The sequence below is a fragment of the Salvelinus namaycush genome, chromosome 1 (assembly GCF_016432855.1).
Source record: "Salvelinus namaycush isolate Seneca chromosome 1, SaNama_1.0, whole genome shotgun sequence".
NCBI classification, from domain to species: Eukaryota; Metazoa; Chordata; class Actinopteri; order Salmoniformes; family Salmonidae; genus Salvelinus; species Salvelinus namaycush.
Genome location: NC_052307.1, coordinates 34,024,906 through 34,042,452, shown reverse-complemented (window position 1 = coordinate 34,042,452; position 17,547 = coordinate 34,024,906). Strand labels below are relative to the sequence as shown.

Genomic DNA, 17,547 nt, shown 5'->3' with positions numbered 1-17,547 from the left:
TATGAGAGCTTTGTGTTGCTTGTAGCAGGACAGGGCTATTTTGTGTGAAATCTAATATTATGGGTTGCATACACGTATTTAGCAGATGTTGTTGCGGGTGTAGCAAAATGCTTATGTTCCTAGCTCCAACAGTGCAGTAATATCTAACAATACATTTTAAAAGTAAAGAGGGGAATTCAAAAATATAGGAATATTAGGATGAGCAATGTTGTAGTCCGGGGTATAAATAGAGTTGAAGTCAGAAGTTTACATACACCTTAGCCAAATACATCTAAACTCAGTTTTTCACAATTCCTGATGTTTAATCCTAGTAAAAATAACCTGTTTTAGGTCAGTTAGGATCACCACTTTTATTTTAAGAATGTCAAATGTCAGAATAATAGAGTGATTTCTTTCTTTCATCACATTCCCAGTGGGTCAGTTTACATATACTCAAATAGTATTTGGTAGCACTGCCTTTTAAATTGTTTAACTTGGGTCAAACGTTTCAGGTAACCTTCCCACAATAAGTTGGGTACATTTTGGCCCGTTCCTCCTGACAGAGCTTGTGTAACTGAGTCAGGTTTGTAGGCCCCCTTGCTCGCACACACTTTTTCAGTTCTGCCCACAAATGTTCTATGGGATTGAGGTCAGGGCTTTGTGATGGCCACTCCAATACCTTGACTTTGTTGTCCTTCAGCCATTTTGCCACAACTTTGGAAGTATGCTTGGGGGTCAGTGTCCATTTGGAAGACCCATTTGCGACCAAGCTTTAACTTCCTGACTGATGTCTTGAGATGATGCTTCAATATATCCACATCATTTTTCTTCTTCATGATGCCATCTATTTTGTGAAGTGCACCAGTCCCTCCTGCAGCAAAGTGGGATGAACAGGCAGTGGCTCGGGTGGTTGTTGTCCTTGATGATCTTTTTGGCCTTCCTGTGACATCGGGTGGTGTAGGTGAGCCTTACGGTTGTGGGCAGCGCAGTTGCCGTACCAGGCGGTGATACAGCCCGACAGGATGCTCTCGATTGTGCATCTGTAAAAGTTTGAGTGTTTTTGGCGATAAGCCAAATTTCTTCAGCCTCATGAGGTTTAAGAGACGCTGTTGCGCCTTCTTCACCACGCTGTCTGTGTGGGTGGACCATTTCAGTATTCTGTGATGTGTACACCGAGGAACTTAAAACTTTCCACCTTCTCCACTACTGTCCCGTCGATGTGGATAGGGGTGCTCCCTCTGCTGTTTCCTGAAGTCCACGATCATCTCCTTTTGTTTTGTTGACATTGAGTGTGGGGTTATTTTCCTGACACACTCCGAGGGCCCTCACCTCCTCCCTGTAGGCCGTCTCGTCATTGTTGGTAATCAAGCCTACCACTGTAATGTCGTCTGCAAACTTGATGATTGAGTTGGGGGTGTGCATGGCCACGCAGTCATGGGTTAACAAGGAGTACAGGAGAGGGCTGAGAACACACCCTTGTGGGGCCCCAGTGTTGAGGATCAGCGGGGTGGAGAAGTTGTTTCCTACCCTCAAAGTCCAGGACCCAGTTGCACAGGGCGGGGTCGAGACCCAGGGTCCGGAGCTTAATGACGAGTTTGGAAAGTACTATGGTGTTAAATGCTGAGCTGTAATCGATTAACAGCATTCTTACATAGGTATTCCTCTTTTACAGATGGGTTAGGGCGGTGTGCAGTGTGGTTGCAATTCTGTCGTCTGTGGACCTATTGGGGCGGTAAGCAAATTGGAGTGGGGTCTAGGGTGTCGGGTAGGGTGCAGGTGATATGATCCTTGACTAGTCTCTCAAAGCACGTCATGATGACGGAAGTGAGTGCTACGGGGCGGTAGTCGTTTAGCTCAGTTATCTTAGCTTTTTGGGAACAGGAACAATGGTGGCCCTCTTGAAGCATGTGGGAATAGCAGACTGGGATAGGGATTGATTGAATATGTCCTCCGTAAAGGCACCTTTTACGGACATATTCACAAGATCCTTTGCTGTTATTCTGGGATTGATTTGCACTTTTTGCACCAAAGTACATTAATCTCTAAGAGACAGAATGCGTCTCCTTCCTGAGCGGTATGACGGCTGCGTGGTCCCATGGTGTTTATACTTGCGTACTATTGTTTGTACAGATGAACGTGGTACCTTCAGGCGTTTGGAAATTGCTCCCAAGGATGAACCAGACTTGTGGAGGTCTACAATTATTTTTCTTAGGTCTTGGCTGATTTCTTTACATTTTCCCATGATGTCAAGCAAAGAGGCCCTGAGTTTGAAGGTAGGCCTTCAAATACATCCACAGGTACACCTCCAATTGACTCAAATTAAGTCAATTAGCCTATCAGAAGCTTCTAAAGCCATGACATCATTTTCTGGAATTTTCCAAGCTTTTTAAAGGCACAGTGAATTATAAGTGAAATAATCTGTCTGTAAACAATTGTTGGAAAAATGACTTGTCATGCACAAAGTAGATGTCTTAACCGACTTGCCAAAACTATAGTTTGTTAACAAGAAATTTGTGGAGTGGTTGATAAACGAGTTTTAATGACTCCAACCTAAGTGTATGTAAACTTTTGACTTCAACTATGTGTGTGTATGTGATGTATAGACATGCACAGAATGTGGATAGAATATATAGTATATCTGAAGAATAAGTGGATAGGATCGTATATTTACAGCAATAGCTTAATAAATGGCCTTGACTAGAATACAGTATACTATTAGATTGTCTGTAGATTTTCATGTCTGTCTGTAATTGAGTATCGACTTGAGATGTACTTGAAAAATAGATTTCAAATCTCAATTAGCCCTTCCTGGTTAAATAAAGGTTAATAAGAAATGTATAAAACGGTATGTAAACGTTATTAAAGTGACCAGTGTTCCATGTCAATGTACAATAGCCAGCTAGTGGCAGTGACTAAGTTCAGGGCTGGGTACTGGGTGGAGGTTGGCTAGTGATGGATATTTTAGTCTGATGGCCTTGAGATCCCAGCATTAATGCACCTGTACTGACCTCACTGTTGAATCTTCTTCACCACACTGTCTGTGTGGGTTGACCATTTCAGATTGTCAGTGATGTGTACGCAGAGGAACTTGAAGCTTTTCACCTTCTCCACTGTGGCCCCATCAATGTGGATGGGGTGTGCTCTCTCTGCTGTCTCCTGAAGTCCATGATCAGCACCTTCGTTTTGTTAACGTTGAGGGAGAGGTTATTTCCCTGCCACCACTCTGCCAGGGCTCTCATCTCCTCCCTGTAGGCTGTCTCGTTGTTGGTATTGCACCAGTCCAGACAAACTCACCAGCTGTGAGTTTGCAAGTCAAAGTCTGTAAGGTGTGGCCACAGACTGTACTACTAGCATCACACTTAAAACATTTTACATTAGGTAAATAAATGTCACATACTTATCCTTTTTGATCTGCCTGCTCTGTCAATGGCTGTTACATTTGGGCTTTTCACCCTTCTGGTCCTTTCTCTCTAGGCTAGTCTGCTTTACCCTACTTATGCCCTGACAAAATTGATTCCTGTCCATAGCAGCGGGAAGTAGGGGTGCTGAAGGTGCTGCAGCGCCCACTGATAAATTGAAATAATTTTGCCCAAATTATACAATTACTCCTGTCTGAACACTGACTGAATTTGGGCAGCACCCACACCAAATAGCAAACAACTTGTGTTGTAGTCATAAGAATATAATCCATAGAAGGATTTTGGAACCTCTCACCTTGGAAATTTGACTGGTAAACTCATGGGTTTGCTCAAAATAGCTGCCAGTCCTGAATTTAATTTATCTTTGTGGTGTCTGTGAATAGCAACATTTTAGCCCCTACAGGATTTGCTGATCACATTTTGTTTTTGCAAAATCAACAATTCCCTGCATATTATGCGAGTGCTTGCAAATTTGACAATCACTGCATTATTTCTGCATAAAACAGTAAAATCATTTCACAATATCTCATGATACTGACCCATCACCGCAGTACAAAAAGAGGACTTGCAATTTCAACCAATCAGTGCACATTTTCCCCATTTTATATGGTTCAATTAAGCCACACATCAACAAAATGTTTCCCTCGTCAACGCATTTCCGCTACCAATTGCACAAAATTCATGCATATTGCCATGCAATATGTGAGGATTGGTGCAGCAAATCAAAACTTTTGCCCACCAATATCACAAAAAATCCTGGAGGGACTAAAGTGCCTTTAACAAATGTAAAAATACCGTCTTGGGAAATGTGTTTGCAAAGCAAATGCCTACTGCTGAAAAGAGAAATCTAATCTCAGTCAATAGAAGCAACTATTTTTTTCTTCTTCTCGCAACAGATGAACAGCACTGTTTTAGTAGCTCAGGCCTGTCTTGGAGACGATCACCTGTATGGTGAGAAGCTTAGGCTATGCATATTCATGCTATCTTCATCGGTTTAGTCAGTGCCACTGGAAAGTTGATTTAGTAGCTTATTATTTATATACACAGTACCAGTCAAAAGTTTGGACACCTACTCATTCAAGGGTTTTACTATTTTATACATTGTAGAATAATAGTAAAGACAACAAAACTATGAAATAGCACATGGAATCATGTAGTAACCAAAAATGTGTTAAACAAATCAAAATATATTTTAGATTCTTTGAAGTAGCCACCCTTTGCCTTAAACTTTGCACACTCTTGCATTCTCTCAACCAGCTTCACCTGGAATGCTTTTCCAACAGTCTTGAAGGAGTTCCCACATATGCTGAGCGCTTATTGGCTGCTTTTCCTTCACTCTGCGGTCCAACTCATCCCAAACCATCTCAATTGGGTTGAGGTCGGGTGATTGTGGAGGCCAGGTCATCTGATGCAGCACTCCATTACTCTCCTTCTTGGTCAAATAGCCTTTACACAGCCTGGAGGTGTGTTGTGTCATTGTCCTGTTGATAAACAAATGAGCGCAAAACCCAATAAGCGCAAACCAGATGGGATGGCGTATCACTGCAGAATGCTGTTGTAGCCATGCTGGTTAACTTCTTATGGCTGCAATCCCGTTAACGGGATGATATGACAACAGCCAGTGAAAGTGCAGGGCGCCAAATTCAAACAACAGAAATCTCATAATTAAAATTCCTCAAACATACATGTATCTTATACCAATTTAAAGGTAATCTTGTTGTTAATCCCACCAAAGTGTCCGATTTCAAATAGGCTTAACAGCGAAAGCACCACAAACGATTGTTAGGTCACCGCAAAATCACAGAAAACACAGCTATTTTTCCAGCCAAAGACAGGAGTCACAAAAAGCAGAAAGAGATAAAATGAATCACTAACCTTTGATCTTCATCAGATGACACTCATAGGACTTCATGTTACACAATACATGTATGTTTTGTTCGATTAAGTTAATATTTATATCCAAAAACCTCAGTTTACATTGGCGCCATGTTCAGAAATGCCTCCAAAATATCCAGAGAAATTGCAGAGAGCCACGTCAAATAACATAAATACTCATCATAAACTTTGATGAAAGATACATGTTTTACATAGAATTAAGATACACTTGTTCTTAATGCAAGCGCTGTGTCAGATTTCAAAAAGCTTTACGGCAAAACACAATATTCAATAATCTGAAAACGGCGTTCAGCCACAAAAGCAAGCCATAGAGTTACCCGCCAAATTGTGCAGTCAACAAAACTCATAAAAAGCATTATAAATCTTCACTTACCTTTGCTGATCTTTGTCGGAATGCACTCCCAGGACTCCCACTTCCACAATACATTTTTGTTTTGTTCGGTAATGTCCATCCTTTATGTCCAAATAGCTATTTTTGTTTGGTAAAGCGCGTTTGGTAAACAAATCCAAACGCTCGTGCAGGTCCAGCCTAACGTCGGACGAAAACTTCAAAAAGTTATATTACAGGTCGAAGAAACTTGTCAAACTAAGTATAGAATCAATCTTTAGGATGTTATCATAAATATTCAATAACGTCCCAACCGGAGAATTCCTTTGTGTCTATAGAAGTAATGGAACGCAAGTCCCTATCATGTGAAATGCGTGTGACCTGGCTGTCTGCCAGACCACTGACTCAAACAGCTCCCATCCGGCTCCACATCACAGTAGAAGCTTCATTCAAGGGTCTACAGACTGTTGACATCTAGTGGAAGCCGTAGGACGTGCAAACAGATCCATATCCTACTGTGTATTCAATAGGCGATGAGTTGAAAATCGACCAACCTCAGATTTCTCACTTCCTGGTTGGATTTTTCTCAGGTTTTTGCCTGCCATATGAGTTCCGTTATACTCAGACATCATTCAAACAGACATCATTCAAACTTCTGAGTTTTCTATCCAATATGAATAATAATATGCATATATTAGCGACTGAGGAGCAGGCAGTTTACTATGGGCACCTCTGTGAACCTTTCATCCAAGCTACTCAATACTGCCCATGCAGCCATAAGAAGTTCCCTACATGATCAGAAATAGTGTAGACATTGTTAATGTTGTAAATGACTATTGGAAATGGCTGATTTTCAATGGAATATCTACGTAGGCGCCTCAAGTCCTCAACTGGCAGCTTCATTAAATAGTACCCACAAAACACCAGTCTCAACGTAAACAGTGAAGAGGCAACTGGGATGCAGGCCTTCTAGGCAGAGTTGCAAAGAAAAAGCAATATCTCAGACTGGCCAATAAAAAGAAAAGATTGAGATGTGCAAAAGAACACACACTGGACAGAGGAACTCTGCCTAGAAGGCTAGCATTCCGGAGTCGCCTCTTCACGGTTGACATTGAGACTGGTGTTTTGCGGGTACTATTTAATGAAGTTGCCAGTTGATGACTTGTGAGGCGTCTGTTTCTCAAACTAGACACTAATGTACTTGTCCTCTTGCTCAGTTGTGCACCGGGGCCTCCCACTCCTCTTTCTGTTCTGTTTAGAGCCAGTTTGTGCTGTTCTGCGAATGGAGTAGTACACAGCGTTGCACGACATCTTCAGTTTCTTTCCAATTTCTCACATGGAATAGCCTTCATTTCTTAGAACAAGAATAGACTCAAGTTTCAGAAGAATGTTCTTTGTTTCTGGCCATTTGAACCTGCAATCGAACCCACAAATGCTCCAGATACTCAACTAGTCTAAAGAAGGCCAGTTCAAGGACATTTCTAAGTGACCCTAATCTTTTGAACTGTAGTGTATATTAATGTGGAGTGGACACCATTTCAAATGAGTGGATTCAGCTATTTCAGCCACACCTGTTGCTGACAGGTGTATAAAATCAAGCACACAGCCACGCAATCTCCATATACAAACATTGACAGTAGAATGGCCTTACTGAAGAGCTCAGTGACTTTCAATCAAGTAAGTTTGTCAAATGTCTACCCTGCTAGAGCTGCCCCGGTTAATGGTAAGTGCTGTTATTGTGAAAACGAAATGTCTACGAGCAACAACGGCTCAGCCGCGAAGTGGTAGGCCACAGGAGCGCACAGAACGGGACCGAAGAGTGCTGTTGCAAATCTGTCTTTGCAACATTCATTACTGAGTTCCAAACTGCCTCTGGAAGCAATGTCAGCACAATAACTGTTCGTTGGGAGCTTCATGAAATGGCTTTTCATGGCCGAGCAGTCGCACACAAGCCTAAGATCACCATGCGCAATGCCAAGCGTCGGCTCGAGTGGCGTAAAGCTTGCCGCCATTGGCCTCTGGAGCAGTGGAAACGTGTTCTTTGGAGTGATGAATCACTCTTCAGTTGAACGGACGAATCTCGGTTTGGCGGATGCCAGGAGAACGCAACCTGCCCGACTGCGTAGTGCCAACTGTAAAGTTTGGTGTAGGAGGAATAATGGTCTGGGGCTATTTTTCATGGTTCTGGCTAGGCCCCTTAGTCCCAGTGAAGGGAAATCTTAACGCTACAGTATACAATACCATTCTCGACAATAATGTGCTTTCCTGTTTCAGCATGACAATGCCCCTGTACACAAAGCGACGTCCATACAGAAATGGTTTGTCGAGATCTGTGTGGAAGAACTTGACTGGCCTGCACAGAGCCCTGACCTCAACCCCATCGAACACCTTTGGGATGAATTGGAACGCCTAACATCAGTGCCCAACCTCACTAATGTGCTTGTATTTGAATGGAAGCAAGACCCCGCAGTAATGTTCCAATATCTAGTGGAAAGCCTTCCCAGAAGAGTAGAGGCTGTTATAGCAGAAAGGGGGGGACCAACTCAATAGTAATGCCCATGATTTTGGAATGAGATGTTCAACGAGCAGGCGTCCACTAGAGGTCGACCGATTATGATTTTTCAACGCCGATACCCATTATTGGAGGACCAAAAAAGCCGATACTGATTAAATGGACGATTATTTTTAAAATGTATTTATTTATTTGTAATAATGACAATTACAACAATACTGAATGAACACTTATTTTAACTTAATATAATACATCAATAAAATCAATTTAGCTTCAAATAAATAATGAAACATGTTCAATTTGGTTTAAATAATGCAAAAACAAAGTGTTGGAGGAGAAAGTAAAAGTGCAATATGTGCCATGTAAGAAAGCTAACGTTTAAGTTCCTTGCTCAGAACATGAGAACATATGAAAGCTGGTGGTTCCTTTTAACATGAGTCTTCTATAATCCCAGGTAAGAAGTTTTAGGTTGTAGTTATTATAGGACTATTTCCCTCTATACAATTTGTATTTCATTAACCTTTGACTATTGGATGTTCTTATAGGCACTTTAGTATTGCCAGTTTAACAGTATAGCTTCCGTCCCTCTCCTCGCTCGAACCAGGAACACAACGACAACAGCCACCCTCGAAGCAGCATTACCCATGCAGAGCAAGGGAAACAACCACAGGCTCAGAGCGAGTGACGTTTGAAACGCTATTAGCACGCGCCAACTAGCCAGCCATTTGACTTCGGTTACAACAGCCTCATCTCGAGAGTTGATAGGCTTGAAGTCATAAACAGTGCAATGATTGACGCACAACGAAGAGCTGCTGGCAAAATGCACGAAAGTGCTGTTTGAATGAATGTTTACGCGCCTGCTTCTGCCTACCACCGCTCAGTCAGATACTTAGATACTTGTATGCTCAGTCAGATTATATGCAACGCAGGACACGCTAGATAATATCTAGTAATATCATCAACCATGTGTAGTTAACTAGTGATTATGATTGATTGTTTTTATAAGATAAGTTTAATGCTAGCTAGCAACTTACCTTGGCTTACTGCATTCGCGTAACAGGCAGTCTCCTTGTGGAGTGCAACGAGAGAGAGGCAGGTCGTTATTGCGTTGGACTAGTTAACTGTAAGGTTGCAAGATTGGATCCCCCGAGCTGACAAGGTGAAAATCTGTCGTTCTGCCCCTGAACGAGGCAGTTAACCCACCGTTCCTAGGCCGTCATTGAAAATAAGAATGTGTTCTTAACTGACTTGCCTAGTTAAATAAAGATTAAATAAAGGTGTAAAAATAAAAAAATAAAAATGCAAAATCGGTGTCCAAAAATACCGATTTCCGATTGTTATGAAAACTTGAAATCGGCCCTAATTAATCGTCCATTCCGATTAATCGGTCAACCTCTAGTGTCCACGTACTTTTGGTCTTGTATGTATGTATGTATGCATGTGTTATCTCTAATATTGTGTTATCTCCTAATATTCTACAATTGGTCTTTTATTATCATTTTTATTTATCTGTTTGACAGTGTCAGAGTAGATTTCCGTCATTTGTGTAGTATTAAAAAATATACTGAGTGTCTAATGTCATGTAGACCTTAATGACGTAAAATTTAAGGCCTTCCATTAACTCACAACATCTTCTTGTGGCTATGGTAGTGTCATGTCTCGACCATTCTTCCCTCGCTACTCCCCATTTTCCCTCTACCCCTCCCTTTCTGGTGAGGTTCTGCTTTCTAAGTCCATCTCCAGTTTCAGATTGAATGTTGTACGGTCAGTCTGTTCCAGGTTGCTGCTGGAACGTTGTGTTCTGTCTGTATCAGATATTTATTAATCAGTCTTTTTGCTAGCCAGGACCTTCAGGCCAAGGTGACTTAAGGGGATGTGTCCCAAATGCCACCCTATTCCCTATGTCGTGCACTACTTTTGACTAGAGCCTTCTGGTCAAAAGTTGTGTAACTACATGCATACAGTGCCATTCGGGATTCAGCCACTGTACCAGGGTCTTACCTTACTTAGTGGCGCTGGGCCACGTGATTGTGCAAGGCAGCAGTCTACCACTTTTAGCCTATACATGCTGATATCATTGATATGTTGCAGTTTGCCGGCTTTTACTGTAGACAGCTAGGTCTAGCCATTTGAGACAAATACAATAAAGCCATAATATTTGGTTTGTGGTTTCCTAGACCTTTTCACTCGTCTCGTGTTCCCCCTTCCTCCAGTCACATGCTCCTTGCTGCCGGACACGTTTTGCAAGTCAGTGAGGTTCCTGGTATTTAGAGTAATGTGGTTGGGCCATGTGTGAAATCAGCTGCTTGTACAGTTCTTATGGCTGCTGCCTAGCAGAGCCATTCAGTTCCTGGAGTTGGAGCCAACCAGTAATGCAGGGGGTGGGGTTAGTTAGCCCTGGGGAAATGTGACTTCCAGTACAATAACATTTTATCGGAGGTTTGAGTTGAGGCCTACAGAGGTAGTCAGATTTGGCTTTGACAGTGAAATGGGTCTAGGACTATTGTAGACGACGTGCCTAACAAATAAGATAGATAATTATGATTTTCCATTGTGTAGTCTCTCTGTTGACTGCTTGTCTGTAATGTCACCCAGACTGTGGAAACAGTCACACTGTTCAGATTCTGAACCATTACTATTATCATGACAAAGCGGGCATTACCACATGACTGTTGGCATTTCAGCCAGGGGAGATTGTAGTATGATAAGATGTAATGCCACTGTCCCTACTGGCTCCGGACCATAGCTACACACACACACACACACACACACACACCAGGGTTTCCGTTTGGAAAATGTGGCGCCGAACAACGTGACCGGGAAGATTTTAATTTACCGACCATTTGAGAAATTTACCAGACTCATATGCATTGGGTGTGTAACCCATTAGGGCATCCACCCACTGTGCTCAGAATGACAGGAATCACATTTTAGATTATGGTAATTAATCTGAACAGAACATGCAACTCCTGTAATAAAGCAGCCAATAAGACATCATTTTTGAAACATTTGCCAGGTAGGATATTTAACGATGGATGGCCTACCTTGTTAAATAAAGGTGAATTAAAAAAATAAAAGCATGACGGTCAAATGTATTTCCTGCAATGAATGAAAAGCATTATTTTGCAATGGAATTTTTTGTCTCCTGGTTATTTTGTCCAGAAACAGTTTAATCAGCTAACGGAAACCCTGACACACACTCACACTAATTGAACACAACATTATGTAGGCTAACTTCAGTGGTAAAGCGACAAAATATAGACACAAGCTTATAACCACGTAAGCAAATATCTAGGCCTAAACAAACAGATGATGGTTCCTTTGCATAGCTACTGATGTCACTGCATGGCAACCCTCATGAGCATTGGATACTCATGTCAGACGTAGTTCGTAATCAATAGGGAATATTGGTTCATATTTATCCTAGCTTGCTGTCCAGGGTGTGCACTGGTACATCAATCTGCCTCATGCTACAGAATCAGGAGATCAGCTCCTACCCTATGAGCCTTTCTGGATCAAACAAGGCTTACTCATCCAACTTCCTATCTCGCTCGCTCCCTTTCCTAAGGTCAGTTGGATAAATACTTGTAGCACCTCCAGTTGCTAGCTTACTCTAGCTTACTCTCTTTTTCTCAAGGTGGATAAATACCTGTACCACCTGCGGTTATCGGACGAGAACCTGATGGACGTGTCGGTGAGATTCCGACGGGAGATGGACAAGGGTCTGGGCCGGGACTCCAACCCCACGGCCGCTGTCAAGATGCTGCCCACGTTTGTGCGTTCCACCCCTGATGGGACAGGTGAGAGCATTGGGGGAGGGGGCTTGACTGACAGCTGTTGAGTAATTTTTATTTATTTAGATTGAGTTGTAAATATAGATTCCAAACCCACAACTGGTTTGTGGGTTTCCTAGGAGCTCTATTTTCATGTCATCTGACCAAAGCACTGCCTGGAGTTTGAAAAACTGCATTGGCACTTGGATTGGATCTGACACTATGGTCAGATGACGTGAAATAGAGCTCTTCGGTCACGCGCACCAATGGTGAGTTTGGTGTTGAAAAACAGAAACATATGCAAAAAATTACTTCGTACCTACGGTAAAATATGGTGGTGGATCTTTGATATGGGTCAAGGGCATCATGAACTTTACCAAATACCAGGAACCTGTTTGCCTCTCCCAGGAGGCTGACACATGGCTGCAAGTTGATCTCCCAGCAAGACAACCCCAAGCACAAAGAAATGGTTAATTGACCACAAAATCAACCTTTTGCAATGGGCTTCTCAGTATTCATATTTGAAAACCTGTGGTTTGAATTGAAGAGGGGAGTCCATAAGTGCAGATCAAGGATCTGGAAAGATTCTGTATGGCGATCCCTCCCAACGTGTTCTCCAATCTCATAAAATATTTTAGAAAAAGTCTGTCGTTATCCTCGCAAGGGAAGGTGCTACATTTTTGAAAACGGGGTTAACAATAATTTTGACTAGAGGTCGACCGATTAATCGCAATGGCCGATTAATTAGGGCCGATTTCAAGTTTTCATAACAATCGGAAATCGGTATTTTTGGACACCTTTATTTAATCTTTATTTAACTTCTCTAGGATATGTGGGACGCTAACATCCCACTTGGCCAAAAGCCAGTAAAAATGCAGAGCGCCAAATTCAAATATATTACTATAAAAATCTAACTTTCATGAAATCACACATGAAAGACACCAAATTTAAAGCTACACTTGTTGTGAATCCAGCCAACATGTCTGATTTCAAAAAGGATTTACGGCGAAAGCACCACAAACGATTATGTTAGGTCAGTAGATAGCCACAGAAAAACACAGCCATTTTTCCAGCCAAAGAGAGGAGTAACAAAAAGCAGAAATAGATAAAATGAATCACTAACCTTTGATGATCTTCATCAGATGACACTCATAGGACTTCATGTTACACAATACATATATGTTTTGTTCGATTAAGTTCATATTTATATCCAAAAATCTGAGTTTAGGCGGGACGCTACTGTCTCACTTGGCAAAAAGCCAGAGAAAATGCAGAGCGCCAAATTCAAATATATTACTATAAAAATCTAACTTTCATTAAATCACACATGAAAGATACCAAATTAAAGCTACACTGGTTGTGAATCCAGCCAACATGTCAGAATTCAAATAGGCTTTTTGGCGAAAGCAAACGATGCTATTATCTGAGTTAGCACCATTGTAAACAAAGAGAGAAGCATATAGCGTGTCGTGGTAATTTTCTGTATTACTCAATAAAGAGAGAGAGAGAGCCAACCACACACAAGTCAGAGTTAAATTATATATTCCATCTTTAATATATATATACAAGCTTCACCAAAGCCCTTTAATGACTCTCAGATCAATTCAGTGTCTATAAATGAATTCTCTGAGTGCCTACAAAACAATTCTTAGTTTCATTTATAGCCAAGATACACCCCTCTCAACTTACAAAGAATCCTTTACCCGAAAGAAGAGTATCCTATCGCTAGACAGCATCAGCTATAAATCATCGTTCAGTTTGATCTCCCAAGACAAGGTTTAAATCTCATGCTTGATACTTCACTGTCTACCAAAACATTACCTCATCCAATGGCATATATCAATTGTCATTTCTAGATACTCCCAAACCTGGACAAACTCAAAATCAGACAGTGAGCCCCTTAGGTCAAATACTAGGTCAAGATAAGGGCAACCTCAGAGGGGACATACAATGGTTCCAAACACGGCCAAACTCCTTCCCCCTATGAGAAAAGTAGGGAGTGACTGGCGTACAGACATTGTATGAGATAATTAACTGGTTTCCCAATTAATAACTCCATCCCATGGTTTAGGAATAGTTACAAACAACGTTCCCATAAGAAACCAACATTCCACTCTGTCCTCCTCCCCTTCTAATATTCTACTTAGCACCACATGGTTTAACAGATACATTGACATATGAAGACAAGCCTGACCTCTCCCCTCTCTGGCCCCAAGTTACCGATCCCTAGCTCAGAAGATTCTAATGACAAGTATCTCACAAGCATATGATGAAAATAACATCTTATCTATGTTACTTAGCTAAATCTGATTCTGCCACGACAAGCGTTTCAAACGTCACTGGCTCTGAGACTTGGAGTAGTTTTCCCCTTGCTCTGCATGGGTAACGCTGCTTCGAGGGTGGCTGTTGTCGATGTGTTCCTGGTTCGAGCCCAGGTAGCGGCGAGGAGAGGGATGGAAGCTATACTGTTACACTGGCAATACTAAAGTGCCTATAAGAACATCCAATAGTCAAAGGTATATGAAATACAAATGGTATAGAGAGAAATAGTCCTATAATTCCTATAATAACTACAACCTAAAACTTCTTACCTGGGAATATTGAAGACTCATGTTAAAAGGAACCACAGGCTTTCATATGTTCTCATGTTCTGAGCAAGGAACTTAAACGTTAGCTTTCTTACATGGCACATATTGCACTTTTACTTTCTTCTCCAACACTTTGTTTTTGCATTATTTAAACCAAATTGAACATGTTTCTTTATTTAAGGCTAAATTGATTTTATTGATGTATTATATTAAGTTAAAATAAGTGTTCATTCAGTATTGTTGTAATTGTCATTATTACAAATACATTTAAAAAAATCGACCTATTAATCGGTATCGGCTTTTTTTGGTCCTCCAATAATCGGTATCGGCGTTGAAAAATCATAATCGGTCGACCTCTAATTCAGACCCCCTTGACTTTTTCCACATTTTGTTATGTTACAGCCTTATTCCAAAATATATTACTTTTTTTCTTCATCCGTCTCCACACCATACCCCATAATGATGAAGAAAAAAGGTTTAGATTTTTTTTTTGCTGATTTGTTAAAAAATAAGGAATAATCACATTTACGTAAGTATTCAGACCCTTAACTCAGTACTTTGTTGAAGCACCTTTGGCAGCAATTACAGCATCGTGTCTTCTTGGGTATGACGCTACAAGCTTGGCACACCGGTGTTTTGGGGAGATTCTCCAAAAGTATAGTATTAAGCTCTCAAGTCTCTTCAGAGATGTTCGATCGGGTTCAAGTCCGGGTTCAGACGTTGTCTTGGCTGTGTGCTTAGGGTCGGTGTCTTGTTGGAAGGTGAACTTTCACCCCAGTCTGGCATCCTGAGTGCTCTGGAGCAGGGTTTCGTCAAGGATCTCTCTGTTCATCTTTCCCTCGATCTTGACTATTCTCCCAGTCCCTGACAGTCCCTGCCTCTGAAAAACATCCCCAAAGCATCATGCCGACACCACCATGCTTCACCGTAGGGATGGTGTCATGTTTCCTCCAGATGTGATGCTTGCCATTGTACGCTTGGGCCTAAATCTTGGTTTCTTCAGACCAGAGAATCTTGTTTCTCATGGTCTGTGAGTCTTTGGGTGACTCTCGGCAAATTCCAAGCAGGCTGTCGTACTGAGGACTGGCTTCCGTCTGGCCAGTCTACCATAAGGCGTGATTGGAGTGCTGCAGAAATGGTTGTCCTTCTGGAAGGTTCTCCCATCTCCACAGAGGAGCTCTGTCAGTGACCATCGGGTTCTTGGTCACCTCCCTGACCGAGGCCCTTCTCCCCGGATTGCTCAGTTTGGCCAGGTGGCCAGCTCTAGGAAGAGTATTGGTGGTTCCAAACTTCTTCCATTTAAGAATGATGGAGGCCACTGTGTTCTTGGGGACCTTCAATGCTGCAGAAATGTTTTGGTGCTCTTCCCCAAATCTGTGCCTCAACACAATCCTGTCTCGGAGCTGTACGGACTATTTCTTTGACTTCATGGCTTGGGTTTTGGTCTGACATGCACTGTAAACTACGGGACCTTATATAGACAGGTGGTGCCTTTCCAAATCATATCCAATCAATTGAATTTACCACAGGTGGACTCCTGAGCCTGAGCTCAATTTCGAGTTTCATGGCATTTACTTATGTAAATATGTTATTTCTGTTTTCTTTTTAATACATTTGCTTAAGTGTCTCTTCTGTTTTCACTTTGTCATTGTGGGGTATTGTGTATAGATTGCTGAGGATCTTTAAAAACTTTTTTGGTCATTGCAGGCAATCTATTTTAGATAAAAGCTGTAAAGTGGGAAAAGTTGGATCTGAATACTTTCCGAAGGCTCTTTATCTAGCTAGCTCTGGCCCAATCCGAAGTGTTTTTATTTAGCCTGTATTTAACTAGGAAGTCCCATTGGTGTCAAAAGACCTCTTTCTCCAGAGAGACCTGGCCTTCAAGCCTTGGACTTGTAATGCACTGTAATTTGATTATTCAAGGAAATGGCACAACCCATACTCTGAGTTGCTATTTACAATTACCATACCATGGGGGAAACACAGGGGAGTTCTCATAGACTGGTTAGCTGACAACGTCATGAAAACAATGCACACACTTCAATGGGGCAGAAGGCAATGTGTTATTGGGATTCTGGATGGCCAGATGGCGGCAACTTGTTTTTGTTGCTAGCCATGTGGGAAATTTGTAGGTGGCTCGTTTCAGCTAGATTTTTCAGCTAGAATTATCTTTTTCTTGATACCATGTCTTGTTTTGACTGATGTCACGTTTATGCTAATATGGCAAAAATTTACTAGCTAGCTAACCAATAACTAACGATTTGAGAGACAAGTGCTCATTGTGCAAATGTATTTGTTTTCAATAAATATTAGATACGAAATATAGTTTACATGTGTCAACAATCTAAGCCAACCCCGTCTGTTGCGCACACTCCGGTTTTGTTGTTAAACGACCAACCCGTCTACAGACCAGCAGCAAAAAAAATCTTACATTTACATGTTGCTTATGAGTGTATTTCACACACATTTTGGATTATAATTGGATTGAAAGTCTCACGAATGTCCTGCTTAATATGTTTGTTATCGTTGCAAATCAACTGCATTACACCAAAACAAATAAACACTTAATCCAATAAAATGGCACTTTGGCTAGCTTTGCTACCAGCCTATATCAATGAGCGTTAGCATTTCAGCAAACTGCTGCATCCAAAATAGGAATTTTGCAACTAGCACGACCAAATATAATTTTTGTGACTGTTCAAGCAATAATCAAAACAACGTAAGCCTATGAGAACCCCGGAAAGTGTTTTTGTTTGGAAGTAATGACTTTGTAAATCTAGGATAGGTTGAATGGGTGCGGATTGTGAATGGAAGTTAAATTTTTTCACAGTGGCCGTTGTACTTGTTTAGGACACGATTAGCGGCTTGAAGTGTGCTTAAACATTTCAACTATGGACAGTTCTGTAATTTGCCGAGATGAATAGGATGTTGGAGTTTTCTGATTGATTAACCCCTTTTAGATGTTTTATTAGGATGCCGATTTAGCTGATGCCATTATGACATCTACTCTTGGGGTCCGACTCATAACTAAAAAGACATTACAGACAAAAAT

At 41.5% G+C, this 17,547-nt stretch overlaps 1 protein-coding gene across 2 annotated transcripts in view; it reads left to right on the top strand.

The window, feature by feature from the left end:
- LOC120037739 (hexokinase-2-like) overlaps window positions 1-17,547 on the top strand; it is a 62,418-nt gene that overhangs the window by 1,828 nt on the left and 43,043 nt on the right. For both annotated transcript variants that reach the window (XM_038983807.1, XM_038983743.1), the window contains exon 2: window positions 11,772-11,934. In XM_038983807.1, the coding sequence (XP_038839735.1) occupies window positions 11,772-11,934 (163 nt within the window). The remainder of the gene's footprint in view (window positions 1-11,771; window positions 11,935-17,547) is intronic.